This window comes from Fringilla coelebs (assembly GCF_963513975.1).
Source record: "Fringilla coelebs genome assembly, chromosome: 10".
Lineage (NCBI taxonomy): Eukaryota > Metazoa > Chordata > Aves > Passeriformes > Fringillidae > Fringilla > Fringilla coelebs.
Window position 1 is genome coordinate 23,999,291 of NC_140036.1, and position 24,473 is coordinate 24,023,763.

At 51.1% G+C, this 24,473-nt stretch overlaps 1 protein-coding gene across 3 annotated transcripts in view; it reads right to left on the minus strand.

Moving 5' to 3' along the window:
* Positions 1-4,565: 4,565 nt before the first annotated feature.
* Positions 4,566-24,473, minus strand: part of SCHIP1 (schwannomin interacting protein 1) — a 36,591-nt gene continuing 16,683 nt past the window's right edge. Inside the window, exons 1-7 of one of the 3 annotated variants that reach the window (XM_084211930.1) lie at positions 21,090-21,264; positions 10,677-10,795; positions 8,533-8,650; positions 7,884-8,081; positions 7,201-7,324; positions 6,867-6,960; positions 4,566-5,159 (exon numbers count right to left, since the gene is read on the minus strand). In XM_084211930.1, the coding sequence (XP_084068056.1) occupies positions 5,108-5,159; positions 6,867-6,960; positions 7,201-7,324; positions 7,884-8,081; positions 8,533-8,650; positions 10,677-10,795; positions 21,090-21,119 (735 nt within the window). In that variant the 5' untranslated portion in view covers positions 21,120-21,264 and the 3' untranslated portion in view covers positions 4,566-5,107. Of the gene's footprint in view, positions 5,160-6,866; positions 6,961-7,200; positions 7,325-7,883; positions 8,082-8,532; positions 8,651-10,676; positions 10,796-14,526; positions 14,827-21,089; positions 21,265-24,473 lie in introns of those variants that run through there. The other 2 variants (XM_084211929.1, XM_084211928.1) reach the window with 2 other exon arrangements.

Sequence of the window (24,473 nt, forward strand, 5' to 3'; positions counted from 1 at the left end):
CAGCTGCTGCCCAGGAGGAGCTGGCAGAGCCCGGGAGATCCCTGCTGTCGTGTGACTCCGTGGCAAAAATAAACCCTGCATTTTATGCAAATGCTGCAGAAAATGAAAAGGGTTTCACTCAAATCCTGTGAGCTGGGCACCAGGAGCTGCAGAGCTCAGGGCATTTCCCCAGCTGGAGCTGGCTGTGAACAGAAATAAACCAGAAATACACCAAACATGAACATTCAGCATAAATACACCCTGGCCTGGGGGGAAATCCCATTTATGCCCTTTCCTGAGGTGTCTGCCATCCAGCCATGGGGCTTTGTGGAATCCCAAAGCATTCCCAGTGGGCTGAGCTGCAGGAGCAGCCCAGAAATGGTTGCCCAGCCCTGGTGCCATCTCCCAACCCCAAACCGTCCCTGGCCATGGACACAGGGGCTGAGTCCCCTCCCTCCCCACATGCCAAGGTGCAGGGTGAGGGGTCTGACCCAGTGATGGGGTCCTGGGTTTGGGGTTTTTTTTTTTCTATCTTTAAGATTGAAAAAAATTTTCAATCTTAACTTTCAATCAAAAATTTTTTCTTTCTTCAAGACTTTCTGTCTTTAAGATTTTTTTCCAAGATTGGGATTGAAGGTACTTGAGATGATTGTACTTAGACTTAGGTGTTTATTGGTTTTATTTATGTTACAGTCTTATAGGTGGTGAGTTCTGTCGTTCTTCACTAACAAGGTACAAAATGGTTAAAACTCTTTTTGTTATAAGGTGTTTTAAGGTTAAACTATCTAGTTAAGAAATGATATTTAAATAATTTTTATTTTTAACTTAATAACTAATCACTTAAAGTCCTCAATGCAGACTTTTCTGTTTAATTACAAAATACTATTCAAACTTTTGAAGAAGAAGGGAGAAGAAGGTAAAGAAGAAGGACTAGTTTCTGTTTTAAAACTTCAATTTTGTTTTGTATAGATTATTACATTCTAAAACTATAAACTTGAAGTTTTCTACTTTGTGATATTACACACTTTTAATTAAGTAAACAATTGTAATTCTATTGTTATGATTCCATTTTGGGATCCTTTTCCACAGCCTCAGGTCAATGCAGTGCTCTCCTGGGATTCAGAGTCTGTCAGCACAGAAAGTCTCAAATTCTCAGCATCCAGAACTCCAGCAATGGGGATCCCTTCCCCACTCCCAAAAATCCATCTCTGTGTGGTTTGGGAGTGCAGAGCCCCGTTCCAGCTCTGGTCCTTGCTCTGGCTCACTCCCTGAGCCAGGAGGGGTTATTGGGGTATTCCAGCAGAATTCCCTCAGCACCCAGTGGGACTTTCCCAAATTGGTGTCTGGGTGTCAGCCCTTTGTCCATGGTAGAACATGGAGCCCAGGAGACCCAGAGCAGGATTTTCTCCTGGAAAAACCCAATTCTCCCAGGACAGGAGGGGAAAACCAGCGGTGGGTGAGTGGGAGAATAAATTCTGTCCAGCAAGTCCAAGGCACTTGGCAGGGGATGGAATTCCAGCCTTGCCAGGCTGCCTCATCCCGGTGCTGTGGGATTCCCCAGCTCCACCTGGGAGAACACCTGGGAAAATTCCTTCTCCCACAGCCCTGCCTGGAAGCAGAGGAGAGCTGAGCTGAGCTGAGCTGAGCTGAGCTGAGCTGAGCTGAGCTGCCTGGAACAGCCCCAGAGATCCATGTTGAACTGCAATTCCCAATTTTCAGACAGATGAGGATGCTTCACTCTCTATTTAGGGTGAGTTTCTTCCCCAAAAATGCTTCCCTCGGGAGGCTGTGCCCACCATCACCCTGATGCTTGGGCTTTGCTCCCAGCCCTCCATGGCAATTTCTCCATCAGCAATCCCAGCCTGGCATCAGACTCAAAAATTCACAGAGCAGGACAGGCTGGGATGGATTAGAACCTGTGGCACCACCAAAAATTGGGATAAATCCTTTTCACCCTTTTTTTTCCTCCTCCACAGCCAAGAGACTTTAAATGATATTTTCCCACTGGGAAGGAGCTGATCTGAGGGAAGAGGCAAGGGCTGATCCCACCAAGGGACCAGAAAAGCAGATTTTAGCCGGTTTGATCCCATTTGAATCGGAAAGTTCCCTGTGCTGTGGGCACACAGATGTCCCTGCTCACCCCTGGAGCAGCAGGGGAGGAAGAGAGCCCTGCACTTGAGGCTTTCCTTTGGTTTATGGGAAGAGGGAAGAGAAACTGGCTGGGGAGAGCGTGGGATGTGCGGGGAAGCGGGAGGGACGTCAGCTCCAGCCCAGGGAGCCCCCCCAGGCCTGCAGGGTGGCTTTGCTCTGGAGGGAACATCTGGGAGCTGTTCACCCTCCTGGGCAGGGTGTGAGGCACAGGGATGGCCTGGAATGGGAGGGGACAGGGGGCACATGGAGGGAGCATCCCCCCACCCCAAAGTGTCCCATCTGAGCCTGCCTTCATTATCACAGGCTCATTAGTGCTTCCCATTGAGGTGAAAATGAAGAGTAAAAGGCCTTGTGTGTGGTTTTGATGGGATTATGGAATGGTTTGGGTTGGGAGGGACATTAAAATCATCTCATTCCATCCTGCCCATGGCAGGGACACCTTCCTCTGTGCCAAGCCCTGTCCAGCCTGGCCTTGGGCACTCCCAGGGATGAACAGCCACAGCTTCCCCTCTTTTCCATGCTCCCAGCCCATGGTGGTGCCTCTGTGTCCAGGGAGACGCTGCTCAGCACACCCCGGAGCTGCTGGAGAGGAGGAGCCTAAAAAAGGGCAGAAAATCCCCAAAAGGGGGACCCAAACCACAGGGCTTCCCTGCCAGGAAGCAGCTGGCTCATAAAGCTCACCCCAGTTCCCAAGGGTGGTGAAATTCCCATCAGCAGGACCTTGCCTCAGGCAGGAGAAGGATTTGGGGGTTGTTCTTTATTTAATGTAGCATTTCAGGCTCTTGAGGCACAGGTGGGTTTAGGGTGAGACTTAAAAATATTAAGCAACGTTGTGGTTTGAGACCAGCTGGAAAACAATTCCCAGCCTGGCATCCTGTGGGAGAGGGTTTATGTTTCTTTGGGAATCAAAAACCCACCCAGGAGGGTGCAAGAGGTTCCAAGTGGGACCAAGAGCCATGAACAAAACAGAAAACCAAAACCTTGCTCAGAAACCACACCAGATCCTTGTGTTTCAGAAAGATCCTTTAATCCAGCAATTCCAGCATTGCCATCGCCCATAGCACCCCTCGGAGCCAGAGCAGGATTTTCTCCTGGAAAAACCCAATTCTCCCAGAACAGGAGAGGGAAACCAGCGGTGGGTGAGTGGGAGAACAAATTCTGTCCAGCAAGTCCAAGGCACTTGGCAGGGGATGGAATTCCAGCCTTGCCAGGCTGCCTCATCCCGGTGCTCCAGAGCTGGAGGGTGCCAGGGCAGCTGTGGGATTCCCCGGGAGCACCCAGGGGCTTCTTTGCTTCTTTTTTTGTATTTTTTTCCCTTAAAGCTGAGAGCAAAATTTGTGTATTTGGGGTTTTCATGCTTTAGATGCAGCAGGAGGCAGCTCCTCCCTGAGACCCAGAGGGGCAGTGCATCCATGCAGAGCTTTTGGGGTCACACACTGCAAATTTGGGGGTTTTGAGGGAAAATTTACCCTTTAGAGGGAACATTTAAACCGAGCAGCTCTCGCCATGTGCAGGCAGCCACCCAAGAGATTGCAGGGAAAATAACAGCCCAATATTTCTCTATATTTTCTGCATGGATTTAAAAATAGGGAAGAAAAGGGTTGACTTTTCCCTGGGCTGCAGGTGAGGGCTCCTAATCCATCCAATTGCTAAATTCTTATTGAATTAATCCATTCCTGCTCCCTAAATTAAACCAACCCCCATCCCAGGCCCCAAACCCCTCTGAGGGCCTCTTCCAACCCTGCCCTTTCTGCAAAAAAAGGGGAGGAAAAAGTCATTTAATGAAAGAAAAAAGTGCTTTAATAAAAGCTATTCCTGGCAGGGATGAAATTTTAATGCAGCTGAGGCCTTTTTCAAACACCCTGAATAAGTCATCAGGCAGAGCCTTGCTGGGATGGATTTGCCCCTGAGGAAATGAGAATTAAAAGGTAAAAAGCTACTGGGAGCACCAGGCTGGGACTTAGGAAGGGCTGGCTGGGTTCTTCCAGCTTTAAATCCAATAAAAGAGGGATGGAGACAAATTTATTGTGTCCCAGTGTCCCCTCTCCTACAGTCAGCCTCTCCTTCAGGCATAGTGAGGAATTCCACATTTAATCCATTTGATTTGCTGCCCATTTTTTAACATAGATTATTCTTTTTATTCCTAGAATTTCATTTAAATGTTCAGCCCAGACAACAAAATATTAAAAACCCACCTGGGGTGTGTGTCTGTTGCTTCCAACCATCACAAATTCGGGGTTCAGTGTTACAGAAGAATCCATGTGAAGCAGAATTAGGAACTTATAAATAAACAACTCTACAACACCCCTCTGTTCACTCAGTTTCATGTGATCAGCAAGACAAAAAAAAAGGTTTTTTACACATTTAGTTGGAGGATCCACCAGCAAATCCACCCCCTTGGCAACAAACAGACGTGTCATAGGAAACAATGGTGGTAATTTTTATTTTACAGCTTTATACAGAAAACTTCCAACTCTCTGCACCCCACCGAGTGTTAATAGCACACCTAAAATGAATGTCAGGTAGTCAACATTCCCCAAAATGTTGAGAACTGAGTAAAATGTACAGATTACTGAAAGCTACGACGTCACTACGAGGCAGGCATGGATTTTTTGTTGACTTGTATAGCACCGTCAAGAACAAGTTCTTTATTTCAAAACTACAGTGAGGAATAAAAAAGTAGTCAATGGTAAAATATCATCCAACCCAAAAAATCTCTAAACAACCAAAAAATAAAGTTAAACTACCCTCTCTTCTCGCCCATGATTTATAATGTTATAAGTACTGTACAATTCTCTTTGTTTCTGTAATAATAATAATATTATTATTATTATTAAAATGCCTGATATTTAGTGGCACAAGTAAAAAAATTAAAATAAATTAAGAAGCAGAGGCCAATCACCAGACAGAAAGCTTGGGACATGGTCAATGAGCAACACTGGAACTCCCTGGACAGGACAGAGGCAGGAGGAGGGATTCACTTGGCTGGCATCTTCTCTGCCAGGTGCTTCTGCTGGCTCTCGGCGTGCCTGGGGGCAGGAGGAGGCTGTTATTCCCTGTTTTCCAAGGAAAAGCTGGAAAACCCAACCCCCTGCTCCAGCACCCAGCTGGGAATTGTGCTTTCCACAGAAAAGCACCAAGTTTTTCTGGATCTCCTCCTGGCAGGAGGGTGGGTGAAGGATCAGGGGAGCCCCTCTGGGGTTTGGTTTGGCGCTCCTGGGATTTTTCCCTCCCTTCCCACAGGGATGGCCAGCACCTTCACTCCCAAATAACAGAGGGGGTAACCTCAAAACCCCCCAGACGGCACATGGGACAGCCAGTGCCCCCAGCATTCCCAAAATTGCCATTTCTGAAAGTGCCAGGAGCTGCAGGGAGAAAGCAAAGCACTTCCAGAGGAAAGGAGGGGAACCCAGGACGTGTCGGGGCACTGCCTCAGCCCCAGCTCCCATCCCAAACTTCACCCTCCCCACCTGATCTTCATTTCTTTTCTTCATTTCAGTTTGGAATCACACTCCTTGTGTGCTGACACTACCCAGGGCCTCTTCTTTTCCAGCTCCTTTCATCCCCAATCTTTGCATTTCTGAATGAAATATTCAGAATATTTGGGAGCTTTTTATGTTCCTGAAGCCCATCCCTAATTATCTCAAAAAAAATGCCTCCTGAGCCTTGCTGCCAGGAGATGGAGCCCTTAAGGGAACCTGCTCATATCCTGCAAGGCTTTTTGGTTTATTTATTTATTTTTAATTGTTTTTGTTATTATTATTGTATTCATTTTTAATTGTTATTAAAGATACAATATATAATATTATATAATACAACTATATTATGTAATGTATATAACATAAAATACATTATACTATATATAATATAGTATATATTATTATATATTATAATAATATCATCTATAATATCATTTATAATATATACATTATATTAAAAATCTATAATATTATTAAAATATAAAATATAGTTAAATAGATTATATTATTATATAATACAATGTTATATATTTATTAAATTTTTATTTTATATATGATGTATATTATTATATTATAAATATTTATAACATTAATCTTATTTCATATTTATATTAAATATACATTATATAAAATATATAATTGTTAAATATTAATAATTAAGTGATTCCAAAGTTCTCCCCCTTTTCCAGCCCTCCTGATGGCAAAGACAGATCCCCGTGCAAGCTGGCCTTGGGCGCCTCCAGGGATCCAGGGGGCGGCCTGGAAAATCCATCCCAGGGCCTCCCCACCCTCCCAGAGAACAATTCCTTCCCAAAATCCTGGATGGCAAAAGCTTTAATCCCAAAATTCTGGCAGGAAAAACCCCAGGTGCTGCTGCTGGCAAACGGGGAGCTGTGAGGGAGAGCAATCCCTGCCTCAATGGTGAGGGTAAATTGGGAGCTGTGAGGGAGAGCAGTCCCTGCCTCACCTGGTGAGGGTAAACAGGGAGCTGTGAGGGAGAGCAGTCCCTGCCTCACTGCTGAGGGTAAATTGGGATCTGTGAGGGAGAGCAGTCCCTGCCTCACTGCTGAGGGTAAATTGGGAGCTGTGAGGGAGAGCAGTCCCTACCTCACTGGTGAGGGTAAATTGGGAGCTGTGAGGGAGAGCAGTCCCTGCCTCACCTGATGAAGGTAAAATGGGATCTGTGAGGGAGAGCAGTCCCTGCCTCACTGCTGAGGGTAAATTGGGAGCTGTGAGGGAGAGCAGTCCCTGCCTCACCTGGTGAGGTCCTCGATGTCCACCAGCATGGCGTCCTGCTCCGTGTGCAGCTCGTCCCGGATCAGCAGCAGCTGCACCAGCTCCTCGTTCAAGCCTGAGATGGGGGAAAGGGGCTGAGTTTGGAGTGTCCTGGGGACCCCAGCTGGGGATTGTCCCCACAAGTGCCACATCCACAGGGCTTGAAATCCCTGCAGGGATGGCGACTCTGGCCCAGTCCTGGGCAGCTGGGCCAGGCCGGACGGCCCTTTCCATGAGGAGTAGTTATATTTATCCCAGAGAACTGTTCTCATTTAAAGCAGGCAAACCCCAGAAAAATTAAGCAATTACCACTTACTTTCTATCTGTGAGTGCAGGTCGTTGACTATCACCTGTAGCTGCCCGATGGTCATGTCCCTTAAGTCAGTGGGTTTTAAACTTCTCTTCATCAGGCATTCACTTATATGAGGCATATGTGGCAGCTGGAAAGAAATAGTCAATATTTTACTGCTTCCTTCCAATATTTTACCGTTTCCTTCCAATATTTTACTGTTTTCTTCCCATTATTTCTAGTTCTGAGCAGTTTGTCCCCTCAGTTTTGCATCCCCCCTCACAAACAGGCAGCCACAACTCCAGCAAATGGAGTCCAGCCACCAGCACAAAACTGGGCCTAAGGCGCCCAGGGGAGCAGGAATATCAGATGGAATTGCCTCCCAGTGGAGCAGAAGCAGGAATATTGGATGGAATTGGCTCCCAGGGGAGCAGGAGCAGGAATATCTGATGGAACTGGGGTGAGGGTGGTGGTGACAGCCCTAGGCCGAGGCAGGAACGCTCCAGGATGAGATGAACGGGCTCCAGCTCAGAGCATGAGCAGCCTCAAGGCAGCACCAGCCTCCAGCACCTCATTCCCTGCTCCCATTTCTCCTTCCATCCCCTTCTCCAGCCCTCCTGTCCACCTCTCCCACCCCTGTGAGCCAGAGCCACCAGAGGAGTGATGTCCAGGGCTGGGCTCAGCCCTGCCTCATCCCCAGCCCCACTTACGAGATCTGCTACCGGCGACTTCTTCCTGTTCTGCTTCTCCACCTCCACCTGCATCTTGGCCATGGGCTTTGCCATAGCCAAGGCCATCTTAGCTTCAGCCTGGAGCTTCTTCTGCCTGCTGAGGAAATCCATGTCATCCAGGGACTCAGACTCCTCCTCCGTCGTGTCTCTGTCCGAGTAGGACGAGCTCTGCTTGCTCTGGGGAAGCAAAGAAGCCACAGCAAAGTTTGACCTATTTTTGAGGCTTTTCTTCCTACAGAAACTGTGAAAGGCATGGATTTATTTTTTATCTTAATCCACAGGATTATCTTTAAAATCAGAGTGATTCCCAGCTAGGCTTCCTTGACTTTACAGGGAAGGAGGAGCCCAGCAGCTCAGAAGGTGTTGGAAGGTTAAAGTGGAGGGAAACACTTGGGGCTGTGGTGTTGCATCCAAAAAGGAATGCTGGATCCATGCAGGAAAAGGAAAAGGAAAAGGAAAAGCCTTGACATGAAGGCATCAACTCTACAGCAGCAGGCGAGGTTTCTTATCCGTCCCTCAGCATCTCACATTTACTGAGGGCTGTAAATGCTGCTCTGGGGTTTGGGGTTGCAGCCTCCTCAGGGATGCCCTGTGGCTGTCCTGCTGCAGGCTGAGGGGCCAGACCCACCATGGGTGACAAGGGCGTGTCCAGGCTGGTCTCTGTCTTGCTGTCATCGCCGTCGCTGTCCTTGTCGCTGCCGCTGTCGTTGACAAAGCAGATCTGCAGGTTCATCCCACTCTGTAACCTGGGCGAGCACAGGGACAGGTGACACTGCTGTCCCCTGGGGCTGGGAGCACCGCAGCGTGGCACTGGGAGCTGCTCAGTGTCACAGGGCTTCTACCACCATCTACTGATAAACTGCAGAATTACCCCCACACCGCAGGGACTCTTGATTATTTTGTATGATCATTATTTCAAAATGTCATTATTATTTTTGATTATTTAGCTCTGGTTACATTAAATAAAATCTTTAAAAATACAATAAAAGATATGGAACGTGTTATTACGAAAAACCCACAAAAATTATTTAAAAATAAAGAATGAAAAAATAAAGAGAAATGTATAAAGATATAAATAGCATATATAATAATATAAAATATTTTGTCATTGGTGGAAATTATTTATTCACAGTTTGTTTATTTGTAACACAAGAATTTATTCTGCTGTTTTCCAGACCCTCCTGCTCCACTGCTGGATTGGAATTGATTAACCCCAATCACATTCCACTCCCCAGGAATGATTTTCTCTGGATGCAAGATCAGGGAATCCTGCAGGCTGAGAGAAGGGAAAAGCCCAGGTGAGAGACCCCAATCCATCCCCACCTGCTGGAGATGGAGAACTCCCCAAATCCTGTTATTCCTCATTCCCAGTGTGCTGGGAGCTTGTATTGCTTCTTGGGAACAGCAAATTCCTATTTGCCATTTATTTCTGTGGGGGTTATTAGTTACCATTACCACAAAATAAACAGGATTAATAATTGTTTATTAATGAACAAGTGAAGGTGGTGAGATCCTGGCAAGGAAGCTGTGGCTGCCCCTGGATCCCTGGAATTGTTCCAGGCCAGGTTGGACAGAGTTTGGGATAGTGAGAGTGTTCCTGGCCATGGACAGGGAGTGGATGAGCTTTAAGGTCCCATCCAACCCCAGCATCTCATGATCCTACTCTGCAATTCCATACAAAAACATGGGAATAACATCCTGCAAATGTTCCTGCAGGTCCTGGAACAGGGAAGACTTTTCCTGGGTTATAAATATTAACAACCACCAAATCCTTCAGGCACAGCTGGCAATTTCTGGGGGCACAGCTGCCAAACCCTGATGAGCTGCATTAATTAAAGCCCTGCTCTAATTACCAGACAGCAGCTCCTGGTTCAGCTGTAACTACACACAGCAAAGCTGTTTTCCCTTTCAAATGATCCCCAGCTCAATTTAACTCCACAACTGCACCTCTCCCCTGGAACAGCAGGATTCCTCCTGGGTTTCTGCCTCCCTAAGCCTCCTTTCTTCTCCCATCCCATGGCAACAGGTAGAGCTTTACTCCCAACATGGGAGGTGTTTGATGCTTCCCCAGTGCCCTGGGTTCCACTCAGCTGAAGACAAAAAGGAGTTTCTGGAGTGTATTTGATGCAAAAACTTTAAAAATCCAAGGGAGGAATCCATCTGCTGCTCCAGGGATGGAGCCATGTCCGGAGCAGAGCTCATGGATATGGAGGGGAGGCAGGAAGCCACATTAAAGCTTATTTTGCCCATCCTCTGGTGCTTCCTGAGCACTAATCACTTTTCCAATCTTTAATCACAATTCCAGAATCATGGAGGTTGGAATTCCCAAATGGTTTGGGTTGGAAGGGACCCTAGAGCCCACCCAGTGCTACCCCTGCCATGGCAGGACACCTCCCACTGTCCCAGGTGCTCCAAGCCCTGTCCAACCTGGCCTTGGGCACTGCCAGGGATCCAGGGGCAGCCCCAGCTGCTCTGGGCACCCTGTGCCAAATCCTAAATGAAAACCTGAAGGAAACCTAACTCAGAAAATCTTCACCTCATTTCCTTTATCCCCTCAACATCCAAATCCCTTTCTACTCCATGTTAAATGAGAACTTCCCCCCTCATTTACAGGAGTTCACATAACACACAGGTGTTGCAGCTGGGGGATGTTCTAAGCACAGAAAATTCAGGAACATGGTTAAAGGGCAGTGTGAGGGGTGATCCTGGGGTGTCCCACTGCAGAGACCTCCCCCTTCCCAGGCTTCCCTGGGGATTTGGGCTCTGGCTTACCGGGAGGACAGGCTGGGCTTGCCGCTCTTGCTGCAGCTCGTGTAGAGCCCGGGGCCATCGTCGAAGAAACTGCCCAGAGCCAACTTCTGCCTGATGGACTCACGCTCATTCTTCTGGGCCTGCAGGGAGGGACAGGGGTCAGGCTTGGGGGAGGGACACAGGGATCAGGAGCTGGGAAGGGACATGAAGGGATGGAGGTGTGGGAAGGGACAGGGAGGGATGGAGGTCTGGGAAGGGACACATAGAAGGATGAAGCTCTGGGAAGCGACACAGGGATCAGGATCCAGGAAGGACACATGGAAGGATGAAGCTCTGGGAAGGGACAAGAAGGGACGAGCTCTGGCCAGGCAAGGGCACAGGAAGAGGACTTGTCCCACCAGCCCCACCACTGAGCTCAGCATGTCCAGCATCTCCCAAGCATTCCACACTTGGGTCAGCCACAGAGCACATCCCACTGGGAATCCCCGGCTCTCTCCACATGGAACCAGGCTGGTCTGGGTTGGAAAGGACCCTAAAGGGCATCTGATTGCACCCCAAACTTGCTGATAGATATATCCTGGTATATTCCCCAATATCTGTACCTATATCCACACACAGACACCTCCATCAGTACCTTCCACTTCCCTGAGCAACTTCCAACCCCACAAAAAATCCCTCTCCTGCCAGTGTGCTCAGGGATGGATTTTGAACCATTGTCATCAAATTATCCCTGGATTTTAAAATGTATTTTTATATATAAACATAAACACAAACACAAGTATAATTATAAATAAAAATACAACCACAAACACAAGCACAACCATAAACATAAATATACATATAAGTACAGGAGTAAAAAAATAGCAATCAACAAAATGATTTGCAACGAAGCCCTGATCAATAACTGTGCAATCAATGTGCAATAAATGCAAATCTCAGCTCCAGATTCAAAACCTCCCCCAGTGTCTGTCACTAATGGGTCACGTGCCAACACTGACAACAAATTCAGGAAGTTATTGATGGAAGAAACACTTAGAAAGCCTCAAACATTTAATTATAAAATAACACTTAATACCCAATCCAGAAAACACAACAAAAAGAAATAGGGCAGGCAAGGCTGGGCTGCTTTTATGGGGCTAATTCATGGAATTGTGCTTCCCATATCCCACCTCAGGAAAAATAAAGCACTTTTTTGTATAAGGAAGTGTGACAAAATGCAAATTATTCACCTAAAATAACGAATGATTTAATTCCAGCTCCAGTGCTGATTATACACATTGTTACCCTGCCCATTAAATTGTCAATCCCTTACCAAAATAATTCATTTCTAACCTAACTCCTTTTATTTCAAGTCCTTAAAATAATAAAAATAAACCCCATGACACCAAGCGGTACTGAGTTTTTGGGCTGAGCTCCAGGTTCCTGAAGTTTTACCCCGACCATTGTGGTTTTAGGTTTCAATAATCAATACCTCAATCACATGGAGACAGATTTAGGATTAAAAATAGCCAGCCCTGCTGGGGAGGACAGAACAGGGAAAAAAAATAAGGAGAAATGAGTGAAAACAAATTTTTAATGAGCTGGAAGCAGAAGGAGGGAGGTTGGTGCCAGCTCCTTGTGCTGCCCATCTCAGGGTGCCCTTGGCTGTGCCAGTGCCCCAATATTCCACCAAGTCCTGGAAATTTCCCCTTTCCCAGCTCAGAGGATCCTCTCCCATATCTTCCCATCTAAATTCGATTTTCCTTGTGCTCCAGCTGAAATCCAGCCCACAGCACATCCCCATCTCCTCTCCAGCTGGGACCTCTCCCTCCCCAGAGCATCCCCACCTCCTCCATGGGCACCAAAAGCTGCTCCTTTTCCCAAAATCCAGGCAGGATTGGACATTTCTCCTCCTTTCTGGCAGATCTGTCTCTCCAGATCTGTTTTAATGTTGCTCTTCCCCACTGCTCCCAGGCTGACATCTGTACATTTAATCATCATGCAATTTGTTTTCTCCAGCAGGTCATTAATGAGGATTCTCAGTAACTCTGCTCCCAGGACTGAGCTGGGAACATCCCATTTTCCAAGGCAGGCCCAGGCTAACGACCATAAAGAAATCCAGAGTCCTGTTTGCTATTGTAAAATGGGGAGCAGTTAGTAAGAAATAAAATATACCTGAGGGAAATGGACTTTAGGCTTTGGATAAATTACCTGACAGCTGCACTCAAAATCCAGAGCTGGGTATGAAAAAATGTAAATGGAGAAGGGAAACAGCAAGGTGGGTTTTGACTGTGAAATATTCTGACTTGATATAGAAGGAATAATGGGTCAAATCCTCAAAATGCAAAGGTAACTCCAAGGAAAACATAACCCCATGGTATTTAAATGTGTATTTTGGCACTGACTCAAAAAATAAAAGTGTTTCTGCTCTGTGCAGAGCTGAGCACAATTCAGTTCTCACAATGATTTTAAACAAAAAGCAGCTTTTGATTTTTAAGGGGAAAACAAAACAATCCGGGGCGGATGTTTTCCTTCTTCCCCTTGACCTTCCCTGTCGGAAGGGCAGCAGTGCCTGGGCTGGAGCCTGGGAGGGGAACACAACTCAGGCCTGGCTGGGGTGGTCCAGGGAAAAGGGCAACGTGTCACACACTCCTGCAATAATCCTGCTTTGGGATGGAAGGGACCTCAGAGCTCATCCCATCCATGGCAGGGACACCTCCCACTGCCCCAGGTGCTCCCAGCCCCAGTGAGCCTGGCCTTGGGCACTGCCAGGGATCCAGGGGCAGCCACAGCTGCTCTGGGAATCCCATCCCAGCCAGGAATTCCCAGTTCCCAATCTCCCATCCATCCCTGCCCTCAGCAGTGGGAGCCATTCCCTGTGTCCTGTCCCTCCATCCCTTGTCCCCAGTCCCTCTCCAGCTCTCCTGGAGCCCCTTCAGGCCCTGCCAGGGGCTTTGAGCTCTCCCTGGATCCTTCTCCTGTCCAGGTGAGCACCCCCAGCTCTCCCAGCCTGGCTGCAGAGGGGATCCAGCCCTGCAGCAGCCCCGTGCTCCCCTCTGGGCTCTCTCCAGCAGCTCCACATCCTGCCCTGGCAGGATCCCATCCCCATCCTGCCCTGCCCATCCCCAGCCCTGACACAGCCCTGCAGGAGAGGGGAGCAGAGTGGAGGAATACCTTCCCACCCATCCTCCAGCACCAAACACTTCAGGAACACTGGGACACCAGCAGGAGCACTGGGATACCCAGCAGGAGCACTGGGACACCCAGCAGGAGCACTGGGATACCCAGCAGGAGCACTGGGACACCCAGCAGGAGCACTGGGACACCCAGCAGGAGCACTGGGATCCCAGCAGGAGCACTGGGATCCCCAGCAGGAGCACTGGGACACCAGCAGGAGCACTGGGACATTCAGCCAGGCCACCAGGGCTATTTTTGCCAGGCTCTGTCATTCCCAGCCTGACCAGGACTATATTTAAAGTCCCAGAGCCATAGGCAGCGTCTCATTTTATCTCTGCACTGCACAAGGGCTATTCTGGGATTTACAAACAACGCAGGATCACAGAAAATGTGGTTTTATCTCCTTTTTTCTTCCCGGGGTAAATGCAAACCCAAGTCAAAACTTTTTGAGCCACGTCACAAAATGCCTTAAGCCCCCCGGAGGTTTCCAGGTAGGAGAATGCCTTTGGAAGCCTCCCCTGCTATTTTATCAGCAGGAGATAAGGAAAGAAGGAAGGAGGAAGGTTTGCCTCGTGCCAGCACTTTACAAACCGTGGATTCTCCCTGCTCCAGCCCCCGAATCCCACCGGCCTGGGCGGGATCCGGGCAGCATTCCCGCAGCATTCCCGCCGGGTGGCACACAAAGGCTCCTTTCTGTCCCTTTTTGTCCCTTTACCTTTTTATAGCTGCCCTCCGCGGGCGGCGGGGATGCTTTCCTGATGACGTCACCCATTCCATCATCCCGCTCCCGGCTCATCTCCCCCGCTCCCGGCTCCCGCTGCATCGGCCCCGCTCCCGGCCGCACATCTCAGTCCTGCCCCGGCCCCGCAGCCAACACCAGGGGATGGAGGGCTCGCTCCTGGCCGGGATGCTCCTCCAGCACCTCTCCGCTGTCCCGCAGCACCTTGCTTTTCCCAAATAAAGGCAGGGAGCCCCAGGGAGAGGAGCTGGGAATCCGCGTCCTTCTCCAGCCACTGCCAGCGCCGGATAAAAATAACCCCGAGCTCCAGCGGCTGCACAAGGGCAGGAAAAATCCCGGTGTCTGATGTCAAAACCCCAGGCTGGCCCTGCTGCCGGGCTTGGAGCAAGGTGCTTCCTCCTTCCTTCCTGGGGCTTTTCCCCAGGGAAGTTGTCCCAAGGAATTCCCAAGATCCATCACAGGGATTCACATCCCACAAATGGGAACCACCAGCTGGAATTTTTACTCCATGCAAGACCCACCAGCAAGGACCCCACGGAGCTGTTCCCTGGCTAAATTGGCTCTTCCAGGTGCAAAAATTCCTACATTTCTTTGAATTAAGCATCAGAGGCACACAGCCGAATCCTGCTCCCCATCCTGGGAGTGGGGAGCCTGGGGATCCCCCAAAATTCCATCCCTGGCTCCTGGGGGGACTCACAGCCTGCAAACCTGGAGCTTCCAGCTCCTGCCTCCAGCATTCCTGCCTGGAGATCTGAGCTTCCCAAGGGCACTACCGACCCCCTGCCACACAAATCCTGCTCTGTCCCTGCTGAAATCCCATCCCAGCCGGAAGGGTTTGTCTGGATCAGCTGCAGGGAGAGCAGAGCTCATGCTCAGGGCAGGAATTCCCAAAAGGAATCCTTAGGAAAATGGAATTATGCCACAGTTTTTCCCCAAAACCTGGCACAGCAGCAAGAAAAATCCTGATTTTTGGAGCAACACAACTATAGACAATTTAATGAGATAGCCAAGCCATGCTGACATCATTGCAGCCCAAATGCAAATTCCAGGTAAATTCCCAGCTCTAACAACACCCAAGTGATCCATCCCAGCCTGAATCTACTCTGAATTTTCAAGGCAAAACCAGCAATAATAAATGTTTAATTCCATTTTTGTCCCTGGATGGTGCTTTGCAACTGTAATTCCCAAATGAAACAAAGTCATTCTCTGGATATTTCCTTATTTTCAGTTTCCCTCCGCCGCTGACTCATTGTGTTCTTTCCTGCTGTCGCTAAATCCACTTCCTCTCCCAGCTGAGGACGGATCCTGACACAATAAACCCCAAATAAATAAATAACTCACGGCACAGCCCCAGGGGAAGAATGCGTGGCCAGGAGCAGGGGCAGGGGCTGAGCCTGGGATTTGTCACGAGTCCCCTCCTGGTGTGTGACAGTCCTGCAGCGCCCTGTCCTCACCACCGGGGATGTCCCCGTGTCCCCTCCCTGGCTGAGCCCTCTCCTGCTGTGTCCACCCCTGCAAAGTGACCCTAAAGCCACCTCGAAGGGCAGGAAGTGACACAACCCTAAAAATAGAAATAGGAATAAATATACTTTTAGTTTTTGGGATATTTTATCCTGTATCCCAGCTTTCAGCTCACCTCTGCCCTGCCCTCCAGGGCTCTGCATTCCCAGAGCTGATCCCAGTCTCCAGGGAAAACCCTGCACCCAGGAGCTGTTCCAGGCCATGGGAGAAGCCCCAAACCTGGCTAAGCAGCACAGCTGGGGCCACAGCTGGGGGCACATCTGGGGTCCTCAGTGCCAGGACCTGCTCCCTTGGGATGGGCTGGGAAATGCCGATTTAAACTGGGATATCAAAAGGGAAAGGAATTTAGGGATTCTCAGCACAGGGACCAAACCCTTTGGTGTTCAGCCCCTTCCCCATGGGTTGAACCCACAGCCACCATTGTCCCTCTGCTTGGAACACCCCAAAAAAGGCTCCATGTGCCCCAGGAATGGGGATCCCACTCCCTCTCTGGAGGGGGAAGAGCCTGATTTCCTTTTTCCAGCAGTAAGGGAAAGCTCAGAGCAGCAAACTCTGGAGCAGGTCAGGTGCTGGGGGGTCCCTGAATGGGAGGGAGCACACGGAGCCAGTTCTGCCAGGAACCCTGGGATGGGCATGGAAGGGTGGAAATCATCCCTGAGTGAGGCCAGGAAATAGGGCACACTGAGTGTGGGGTGCTTGGAACACGCCCCCCTGGCTCCAGGACAAGAAAGCAGCAAAATTCCCCTTTCCTGAGAATAAAAGCATTGCTGGAGCCAGTGAAATCCCCCACAGGGCTGGGGTGTGCTCCAGAGGGGGAGGAATTCCCCCTTCCCGCTGGGATCAGCTCCCAAGCACCCTGGATCCCAAGGGAGGAAAGGAACCCCTGAATTCCCAGCAGAGTTCAAGGAAAGCTCTCTAAGGCGCCAAAATCATGGGCATGGAGCACTCAGGGATTGAGGCAAATTCCAGGATCTTGGAATGTCAAGTTGCCAGAACTGTCAGGGAGAGATTCTTTACAAGAGGATGGGACAGGACAAGGGGAAATGGTTTTAAACTGGAAGAGGGCAGGGACGGGTGGGATACTGGGAAGCAATTCCTCCCTGGGAGGGTGGGGAGGACCTGGAATGGATTTCCAGAGAAGCTGTGGCTGCCCCTGGATCCCTGGCAGTGCCCAAGGACAGTTTGGATGGGGCTTGGAGCAGTCTGGGATAGTGAGAGGAGTCCCTGCCCATCAGGATGGGTTTTAAGGCCCCTTCCAACCCAAATTATTCTGTCATTCTGTGATTCCATGCCACAAAACCTCAATTTTATTACAAGGTTTATTGGAATAAACCTCTCCCACCAGTCCCTTTCCAGTACAAGGCTCTTGCAAGTTTGTAAAATTTAGGGATGAGCTTACCCCAAGGCCTCCCTTGTGCTGACGCTTCCCTGAGCTTCAGCACACCCTATGTGCTTTTCCAGCACTTGGCAGAGCCTTTTTTTGGGATCCCTGTCTGAAGAAGGCCCCAGAGCTCCCTGACAAAGGCTCTGCTTTATTGTCACTGCTGTGGGACGTGGGGCAGTGCCAGGGAGCCTCCTCAGCTGTGCCAGCCTGGAGCATATTCCATGGGGAGGGGCCAGGCCAGAAGCTCTCCAGCTTCTCCACACTGGATTTGCATGGAATTTGAGGTTTTCCCCAAGGCCTGTCCCTTGGAGTTATATTTTGCCAGAATTTGCACTCACTTTTAAGAAAAACATGGTATCTGCTGATTTCTGGAGCTCCAAACCCCTCCTGAGACCAAACTGAAGAAACCTCACGAAGCCTCCAATTATTTTGTGACTTTTGTGGATTTATTCTGGGGTTCACTGGGATCCTGGGAGGGGTGGGGGGCATCCAGCCCTGCCTGATTCATCCCTGGAGCTTCCAGCCTGATCCAAAGTGGCACCAGCACCTCCCTGGCACTGGGTTTGCCAAAGGATCCCTCTCAGAAACAGCCAAATAAAATCAATCCCAACACCTGGACACATCCCTCATCCCTGAAAAACCCACCAGGCTCCACCACTGCACCACCTCAGAGATGATCTCTAAGCCAATAAAATCTCTTTTCTCCTCAGGTCTCTTTTTCTTTTTAATTTTCCTCGCACGTGTGGAGCCTGGAACCATCTCCAGAGCCCCGGTGCCAGCAGATAGCTCAGCCCTGCCTGGTGCCAGAACACGGAGCCAAATCCTGTTCCCAGGGGCAACTGGGAGGCTCCTGCCTCAGGCACGGGCACTGGGTGCCCCTGAATTCTCTGCTTTTCATCAGAAATTCAAAAACCAGTGATTCAGACACATCACCCACTTGTACAGCAATGGTAACAAACATGGATTAAACCAGGAGGAGGCTGAGGAGCCCAGCAGTGCTCTGTGGAGCTGTCAGGCCCTGCTGAAAATACAGATTTACAAAGCAAACTGAAGGCCTGGCTGAGGCTGAGGGCCAGTAAAGCCCAGCTGAACCACCCAGCAGAATAAAACCTTTATTTCTGGGTTGAAGCCTGGATTTGCATGCTGGATTTTTATTCCATGTGGGCTCAGGAGCTCAGAAAACATCACTCAGCCAAGGTTTTCCTGGTCAGACTGCAGAAGGAACTATAGAGTCCTAAATAAAATGTTTGATAGAGGGAAATAAACTGGAATAAATAAGAAAAGAAGAAAAAATAAGAGAGAAACCTATGGCACGGAGAGTGGTAGCCTCCATCTGATTCCAGGGTGCATCCATGGAAAAGATGGCAGATGCTGGGGCCTCCAGACCATGGAAGAGCCACCCTAAATTCCAGGAATTCACCTGACAGCCACATCCAAACCCCAGGAGAGCCCAGGGCCACCTGCACTTCCCAGCCCAGCACCCACAGCTCACCCCTGGCGGAATCAGGGATTTCAGGAATATCCTCCTCTTCCTCAGCACCTGCCCATCCCAGCTCCCTCCCTGCCACGGATTTGGTGGCCCAGCCATGACCTGGGCACGTCAGAGTTCTTCTGCTGGAATTCTCCAAAACAAACCCATTTTTAAGTTTTCCCAAGTGCTGACTTGTTCCTCTCTTTGATTTATTTTTAGTTTCTTTAGCAGCTCCAAAAAAAGGGGTGTGGGGAAGGAGCAGAGCAGAGGAAACATTGCCACCCCCTCCCCCGGGCAGCCACCGAAATCCCATCACTGCTGTGATCCCAAAGCCCGGGATTGCCGTCCACAAAAGGATTAAAGCTCGGCCTTAGGGTTCATGGGGCTGGGAGGGGGCTGGGGTTGCTCTTAATCTTTGCAGCACCCCAGGAAGGTTTGGAAACACACTTCAATCGAAAAGATGTTTCCCGGGATTTTTTTTTTTTTGGGTGGTTTCTGGCTGGTTTCCCTCTAATATTTATGGGTTTGGAGGAGAGGAACCGATCCATAAACGAGCAGGGGATGGAAGCAGGGAAAGCAGCGCTGGCGCAGTAACACCCAGGGATTTTGGCCAGGCCTGTGCCGCAGCTCGGCATCATCATCACCATCATCATCATCACCATCATCATCACCATCATCATCCCACCCCCCGGAGCCCTTCCAGTCGGGAAACAATGCCCAACCTTTAACCCGTGCGTTCCTGAGTATGCTGGGAAAACATCCGCTGCTCCCAAACAATGGCACCATTTATCCCGGCTGTCCAGAGCAACAGGCTCGGAGCTGCAGGGAAATCAAAAGGCTGGGGGAAAAAAACCACGAAAAAAACCCCGGGGTATTTTTTTCCAAACAGGTTAAAAATGGAAATTCACTTCCAGAATTGCTAGACTGAAAATATTCCGTGAAAAATCATTTCAGCTCCCCTCTGTTTCGTATCTTTTCCCTTGGTGAGGTATTTTGCATCTGAGATATTTTGTTGGATAACACGGCCTGAAGTTGGAATGAAACACGGGAATGCAGGAAAAACAAGGAAGGGGCGCTGGTCTGGGCAAGGCCCTGCTTGCTGAGGGTCCAGCTCTGGGGATGTTTGGGAATGGGGGTTTTCCAAAACACTGCACGTAGGCAAAGGCATTCCTCAGCATCGCCGTGCCAGAGGGACAGGTGTTGGTGCATTTAATAACCCGCCGGTGCCATCGAGCCCCTAAAAGAGCCATCGAGTCCCTAAAAGAGCCATCGAGCCCCCAAATGAGCCATCGAGCCCCCAAATGAGCCATCGAGCCCCCAGAGAGCGGCTTCCCGTGCAGGTGCACCCACAGCACCCATCCTCTCACCCCTCCTCTCTCCGGAGGGAAACGAAGCCCCAAGCCCAGCCCAGCTCCCAACTTCCTCACTGAAATAACCCCCCCAAACACGGCGACCCCCGGGGCTGGGGGCGGCCGGGATGCCTGCTCACAAACACCGCCATCGCCGGTTCCTGCGGAACCAGGAGCAGACCGCAGCCTGTGAATCACCATCCTGCGCTCGCAGGAACGTGGGAAGCGCAGGAAATGCTCTGAAAAAGACATCCCCGCGCTGCGGCAGCTCCAGGACTGCCATCCCGCGGCTCTCTCGCTCCCAGGGAGCGGTTTTATCCCGGCAGGAAGGCACTGGGATGCAGGCAGAGGGATGTGGGCATCCCCGGCCCCGATGAACCCCCGAACATCACATGGCGAGCACAAAAGCCCCGGGGCTGCTCTGCCTGCCGAGCCCCGGGGTGCTCGGAGCGAACCCCGGGATGCTCAGTGCGAACCCCGAGATGCTCGGAGCGAGACCCAGGATGCTCGGAGCGAACCCCGAGATGCTCGGTGAGAGCCCCGGGATGCTCGCAGCGAACCCCGGGATGCTCGCGGCGAACCCCGGGATGCCCGCGGCGAACCCCGGGATGCTCGCGGCGAACCCCGGGATGCCCGCGGCGAACCCCGGGATGCTCGCAGCGAACCCCGCGGTGCTCGGTGCAAACCCGAAGCGGCGGCCCCGCGCTGCCGCAGCCCCGGGGGCGGCACAGACCGGGGCTGGCTCCGGCCGGGGGTGGCTCGGGGCTGTCCGGAGCTGCCCGGGGCTGGGGGCCAGGCCGCGCTCGCCCCTTACCTGGTAGGAGCAATTTTCCTGGTGAACCATCTCGGTGCATCATCCGCCGCTGCCGCCCCGCCGGCAGCGCCCGCAGCCGCCGCGGCCCCGGCGGGGGAGGAGGAGGAGGCTGGGGAGGAGGAGGATGGGGAGAAGGCAGCAGGAGGAGGAGGAGGAGGAGGCAGCCCGGGAAGATGGATGCGGCCGCGCTGCTCCGCCTGCGCAGCGGCGGCCCCGGGAGCGCGGGGGGGCCGGGCCGGGGCCGCCTCCGCCCGCTCCGCGCCGGGCGCCGGGCGGGGCCGCCGCGGCCGCGCTTCTCTCCAGGAGGGGGAAAAAAATCCCCCAAACCCCCGCTGGACACGGGGAGGCTCCACCGGCCCCGGCGGTCCTGCGGCGGCCGCAGGTCCGACCCCCCCGAGCCCCCCGGCACCGGCCCGGCCGGGGATGGAGCGCGGTCCCCGGGGCACCCCAAAGCAGCCGGCCCTGAAACAGCAGCTGCAGACACCTTCCTTGTGCCTGCTGCTTCGGAAATCCCGCGCGGGAATTTCTGAGAGAGGCTGTGCCCTACATTCCCGGTTATTTTTACCTCCTGCAGCCGGCAGAGAGGGAGCGGAGCTCGGCCCCAGCGCCCACCTGGCCCCGGCCGGGTTTGGGGCAGGGAAAGCAGGGAAAAGGCCCAGGCTGGGCATCAGGGAACATTCCTGCACTGAAGGGTGGGTTAAGCACGGGAAGGGGCTGCCCAGGGCAGCGGTGGAGTCATATCCCCGGAAAGGTTCAGAACACGAATGGATGGGAACGAACCTGAACCACTCAGGAATGTGGCTCAGTGAGCACTGGGTGATCTTGGGGGTCTTTTCCAACCACAACACGAACCCCAACAGCCTCATTTAAAGAGTTTGGCCCTGGCTGCGGCTGGAGGGTGAGGACACCCCAAATGTCATTTTCAATCCTTTTTTTGTCTGGACACAGCTCGTGCAAGGGGCACTAAAACACCCAGAGAGCAATGATGGGCTCACAGGCTGGGCTCACACCATGCTCCGGGCACTCCCAGCCAGGCAGGGAACAGCAGAAATTCCATCCTCCCCTCCTTTCCAAACAGGATTTCTCCTGCTCCTAGGCCCAGCTGTTCAGAGATTCACATGACTAAATCCAGGAACACTTGCTCAGGGCAGCTCGGATTTGATTCCCCCACACCAGATGTGCCTCTAGAAAAAAAAAAGGCCTTTGTGGGATCATCACCCTGCCCCAGCTTTCCCAGCTTCCCACCAGCACAGACAGGCTGGAGCAGCTGTGGAGGATGGATGGAGAATCCCTGGAGTCCCTGTGCAGCTGGGGCACGGATGGAGAGAACCCCCAGACCCTCCTCCCCAGTGCTCTCTCTCCCCTGCAGCAGTAGAGCTTAAAAAAAAAATAAAGACACTTCATTTAAAAAGAAATAATTAATATATTCTGCATAAATTTTTCAGAGAGAATGAAGTCATCCTTGGTTTTTCCTGGATCTGCAGAGAATCCCATTCATGCAGACATCAAAATAAAAATTCATCCAAATAAACCATCCCCACTCTGCAATTTACTGCATAACCTTGGCTTTGTTTGGAGAAGGATCTGTGGCAAGCTAAAAGTGGCTCCAAGCATTACATAAACTCAAATTCCATTTATTCTGTGCATCACAAGGAAAACTCCCAATCTCCCCCCTCAATGGTACCACACAGGCTTCATTTTCAGTGGGACAATTCCTAAAGCTGGATCAGAAGTGCTTCAAAGGGAATTTCGAGGAGGTGAGGTCGGAGCCCACCAAGGATTCACTGCTGGGAACGGGGAAGGTCCAGTGGTGACACAAAGCTTGGTGCCAACCTCCCCATTCCCAGGGCTGGAGTGGATCCCCCAGGAAGCAAAGTTTCTCCCAGAGAGAGCTAGGTTCACCTGCTGCAGCAGAGCCACCTGCTCCCCGGCAGGATCTGCCCCCAGGACATGGAGCCACGGAGGTGGGAAGGGCCAGGAATTATCCCTGACCTCTGGATTTGCTCCTCTGCTCCAGCCCCGTTTGCATTCCCCGGCAGGAAGGAGGTGGGCAGGCAGGTAATGATTAAAGCTGAGAGGGATTAATCTGAGGGAAAGCTCCTGGCAGCTTTCCAGCTGGGTCAGCGGGAAGCAGCGATGCTCTGGGATGAGGATGAGCACGGGCTGCTGCTCTCACAGTGAGCAGCTCCTGGGACCCCCACCCGCCCCTTTGCACTGGGAAAAGAAGCCCAGGGGTGCCTGCCCTGCCTGGGCTGCATCTCTTAATGAAGCACCCCCAATTTAAGGGGTCTGATACCACTTGTGAGATGATCCAGATAAGTTTTCCCGAACCTTTCCCCAAACCAGTTTTGGATTAGGAATGTGTGCCTCGGGAATCCCTGGAGAACATCTCCAGAGGGGCTGGCACGTGAAACCCTGCCCTCCAAACCTCTCCAGGGGATTGGGAAGGTGCTGCTGGGGCACAGCGTGCCCTGGAGGTGAGGTGGGCACCAGGAGCGAGCCGGGCCTGATTCCTGCATGCCCACAGGGGGAATTCAACCCCGTGGCACAGGCAGCACATCCCTGCCCACAGACATGCAGGGAAAAGAAACTTCAGCTTCACCAGACTCAAATTCTGCCGGTGAGACAATGGAATTGCCTTAATTATTCCTCTACAGAAGGAGGAAATTATAGAGGAAATATCAGAAATATAGAAATTATAGAAAAATATTAGAAAAATAGAAATTGTTTTCCTCTCCAGAAGGAGGAAACACCTGGTATCCCAAATTCTGGGGGAAAAGAGAATTTCTGCTTCTGGGCTTGTATTTTTAGGGTTTTTTTGTTTGTCTGTTTGGTTGGTTGGTTGGGTTTGGTTTTTTTTTGGTTTGGTTTTTTTTTTTTTGTTTTTTTGTTTTTTTTCCCATTCTTAAGCTCCTAGGAGCCCCCAAGGCACATCCCAAGCCTTGTCCCAGGGAATTCCCAGGCTTTCTGCTTTCCCTGGCTGCCCCAGCTCCAAGGAAATCATTAACAGGCGGAGGGAGGAGCACAGGGAGGTTATCGGCTCTCTCATCCCCATTCCCGCTGGGAAAACGCTCCTTCAAAGGGATAAAGGCGGCCAGGGAAGCCGATCCCACCCATTGCCGGTGCTGGGAGCCGTGGGAAGGAGGGAGGGAGGGAGGGAGGGAGGGAGGGAGGGAGGGAGGGAGGGAGGGAGGGAGGGAGGGAGGGAGGGAGGGAGGGAGGGAGGGATGCCGGGTTATTACAGCAAAGCCACATCCAGCCCTTTTCCCGGCGTTTTTGGCATTTCCCACATTTATTTTTACACACTTGTGTCGCGCTCTGATCACCCCCAGCCACAAGGGCTTCACCCACAAACCTTTGGAATGGGAAGGGGAAGAAGCAGGA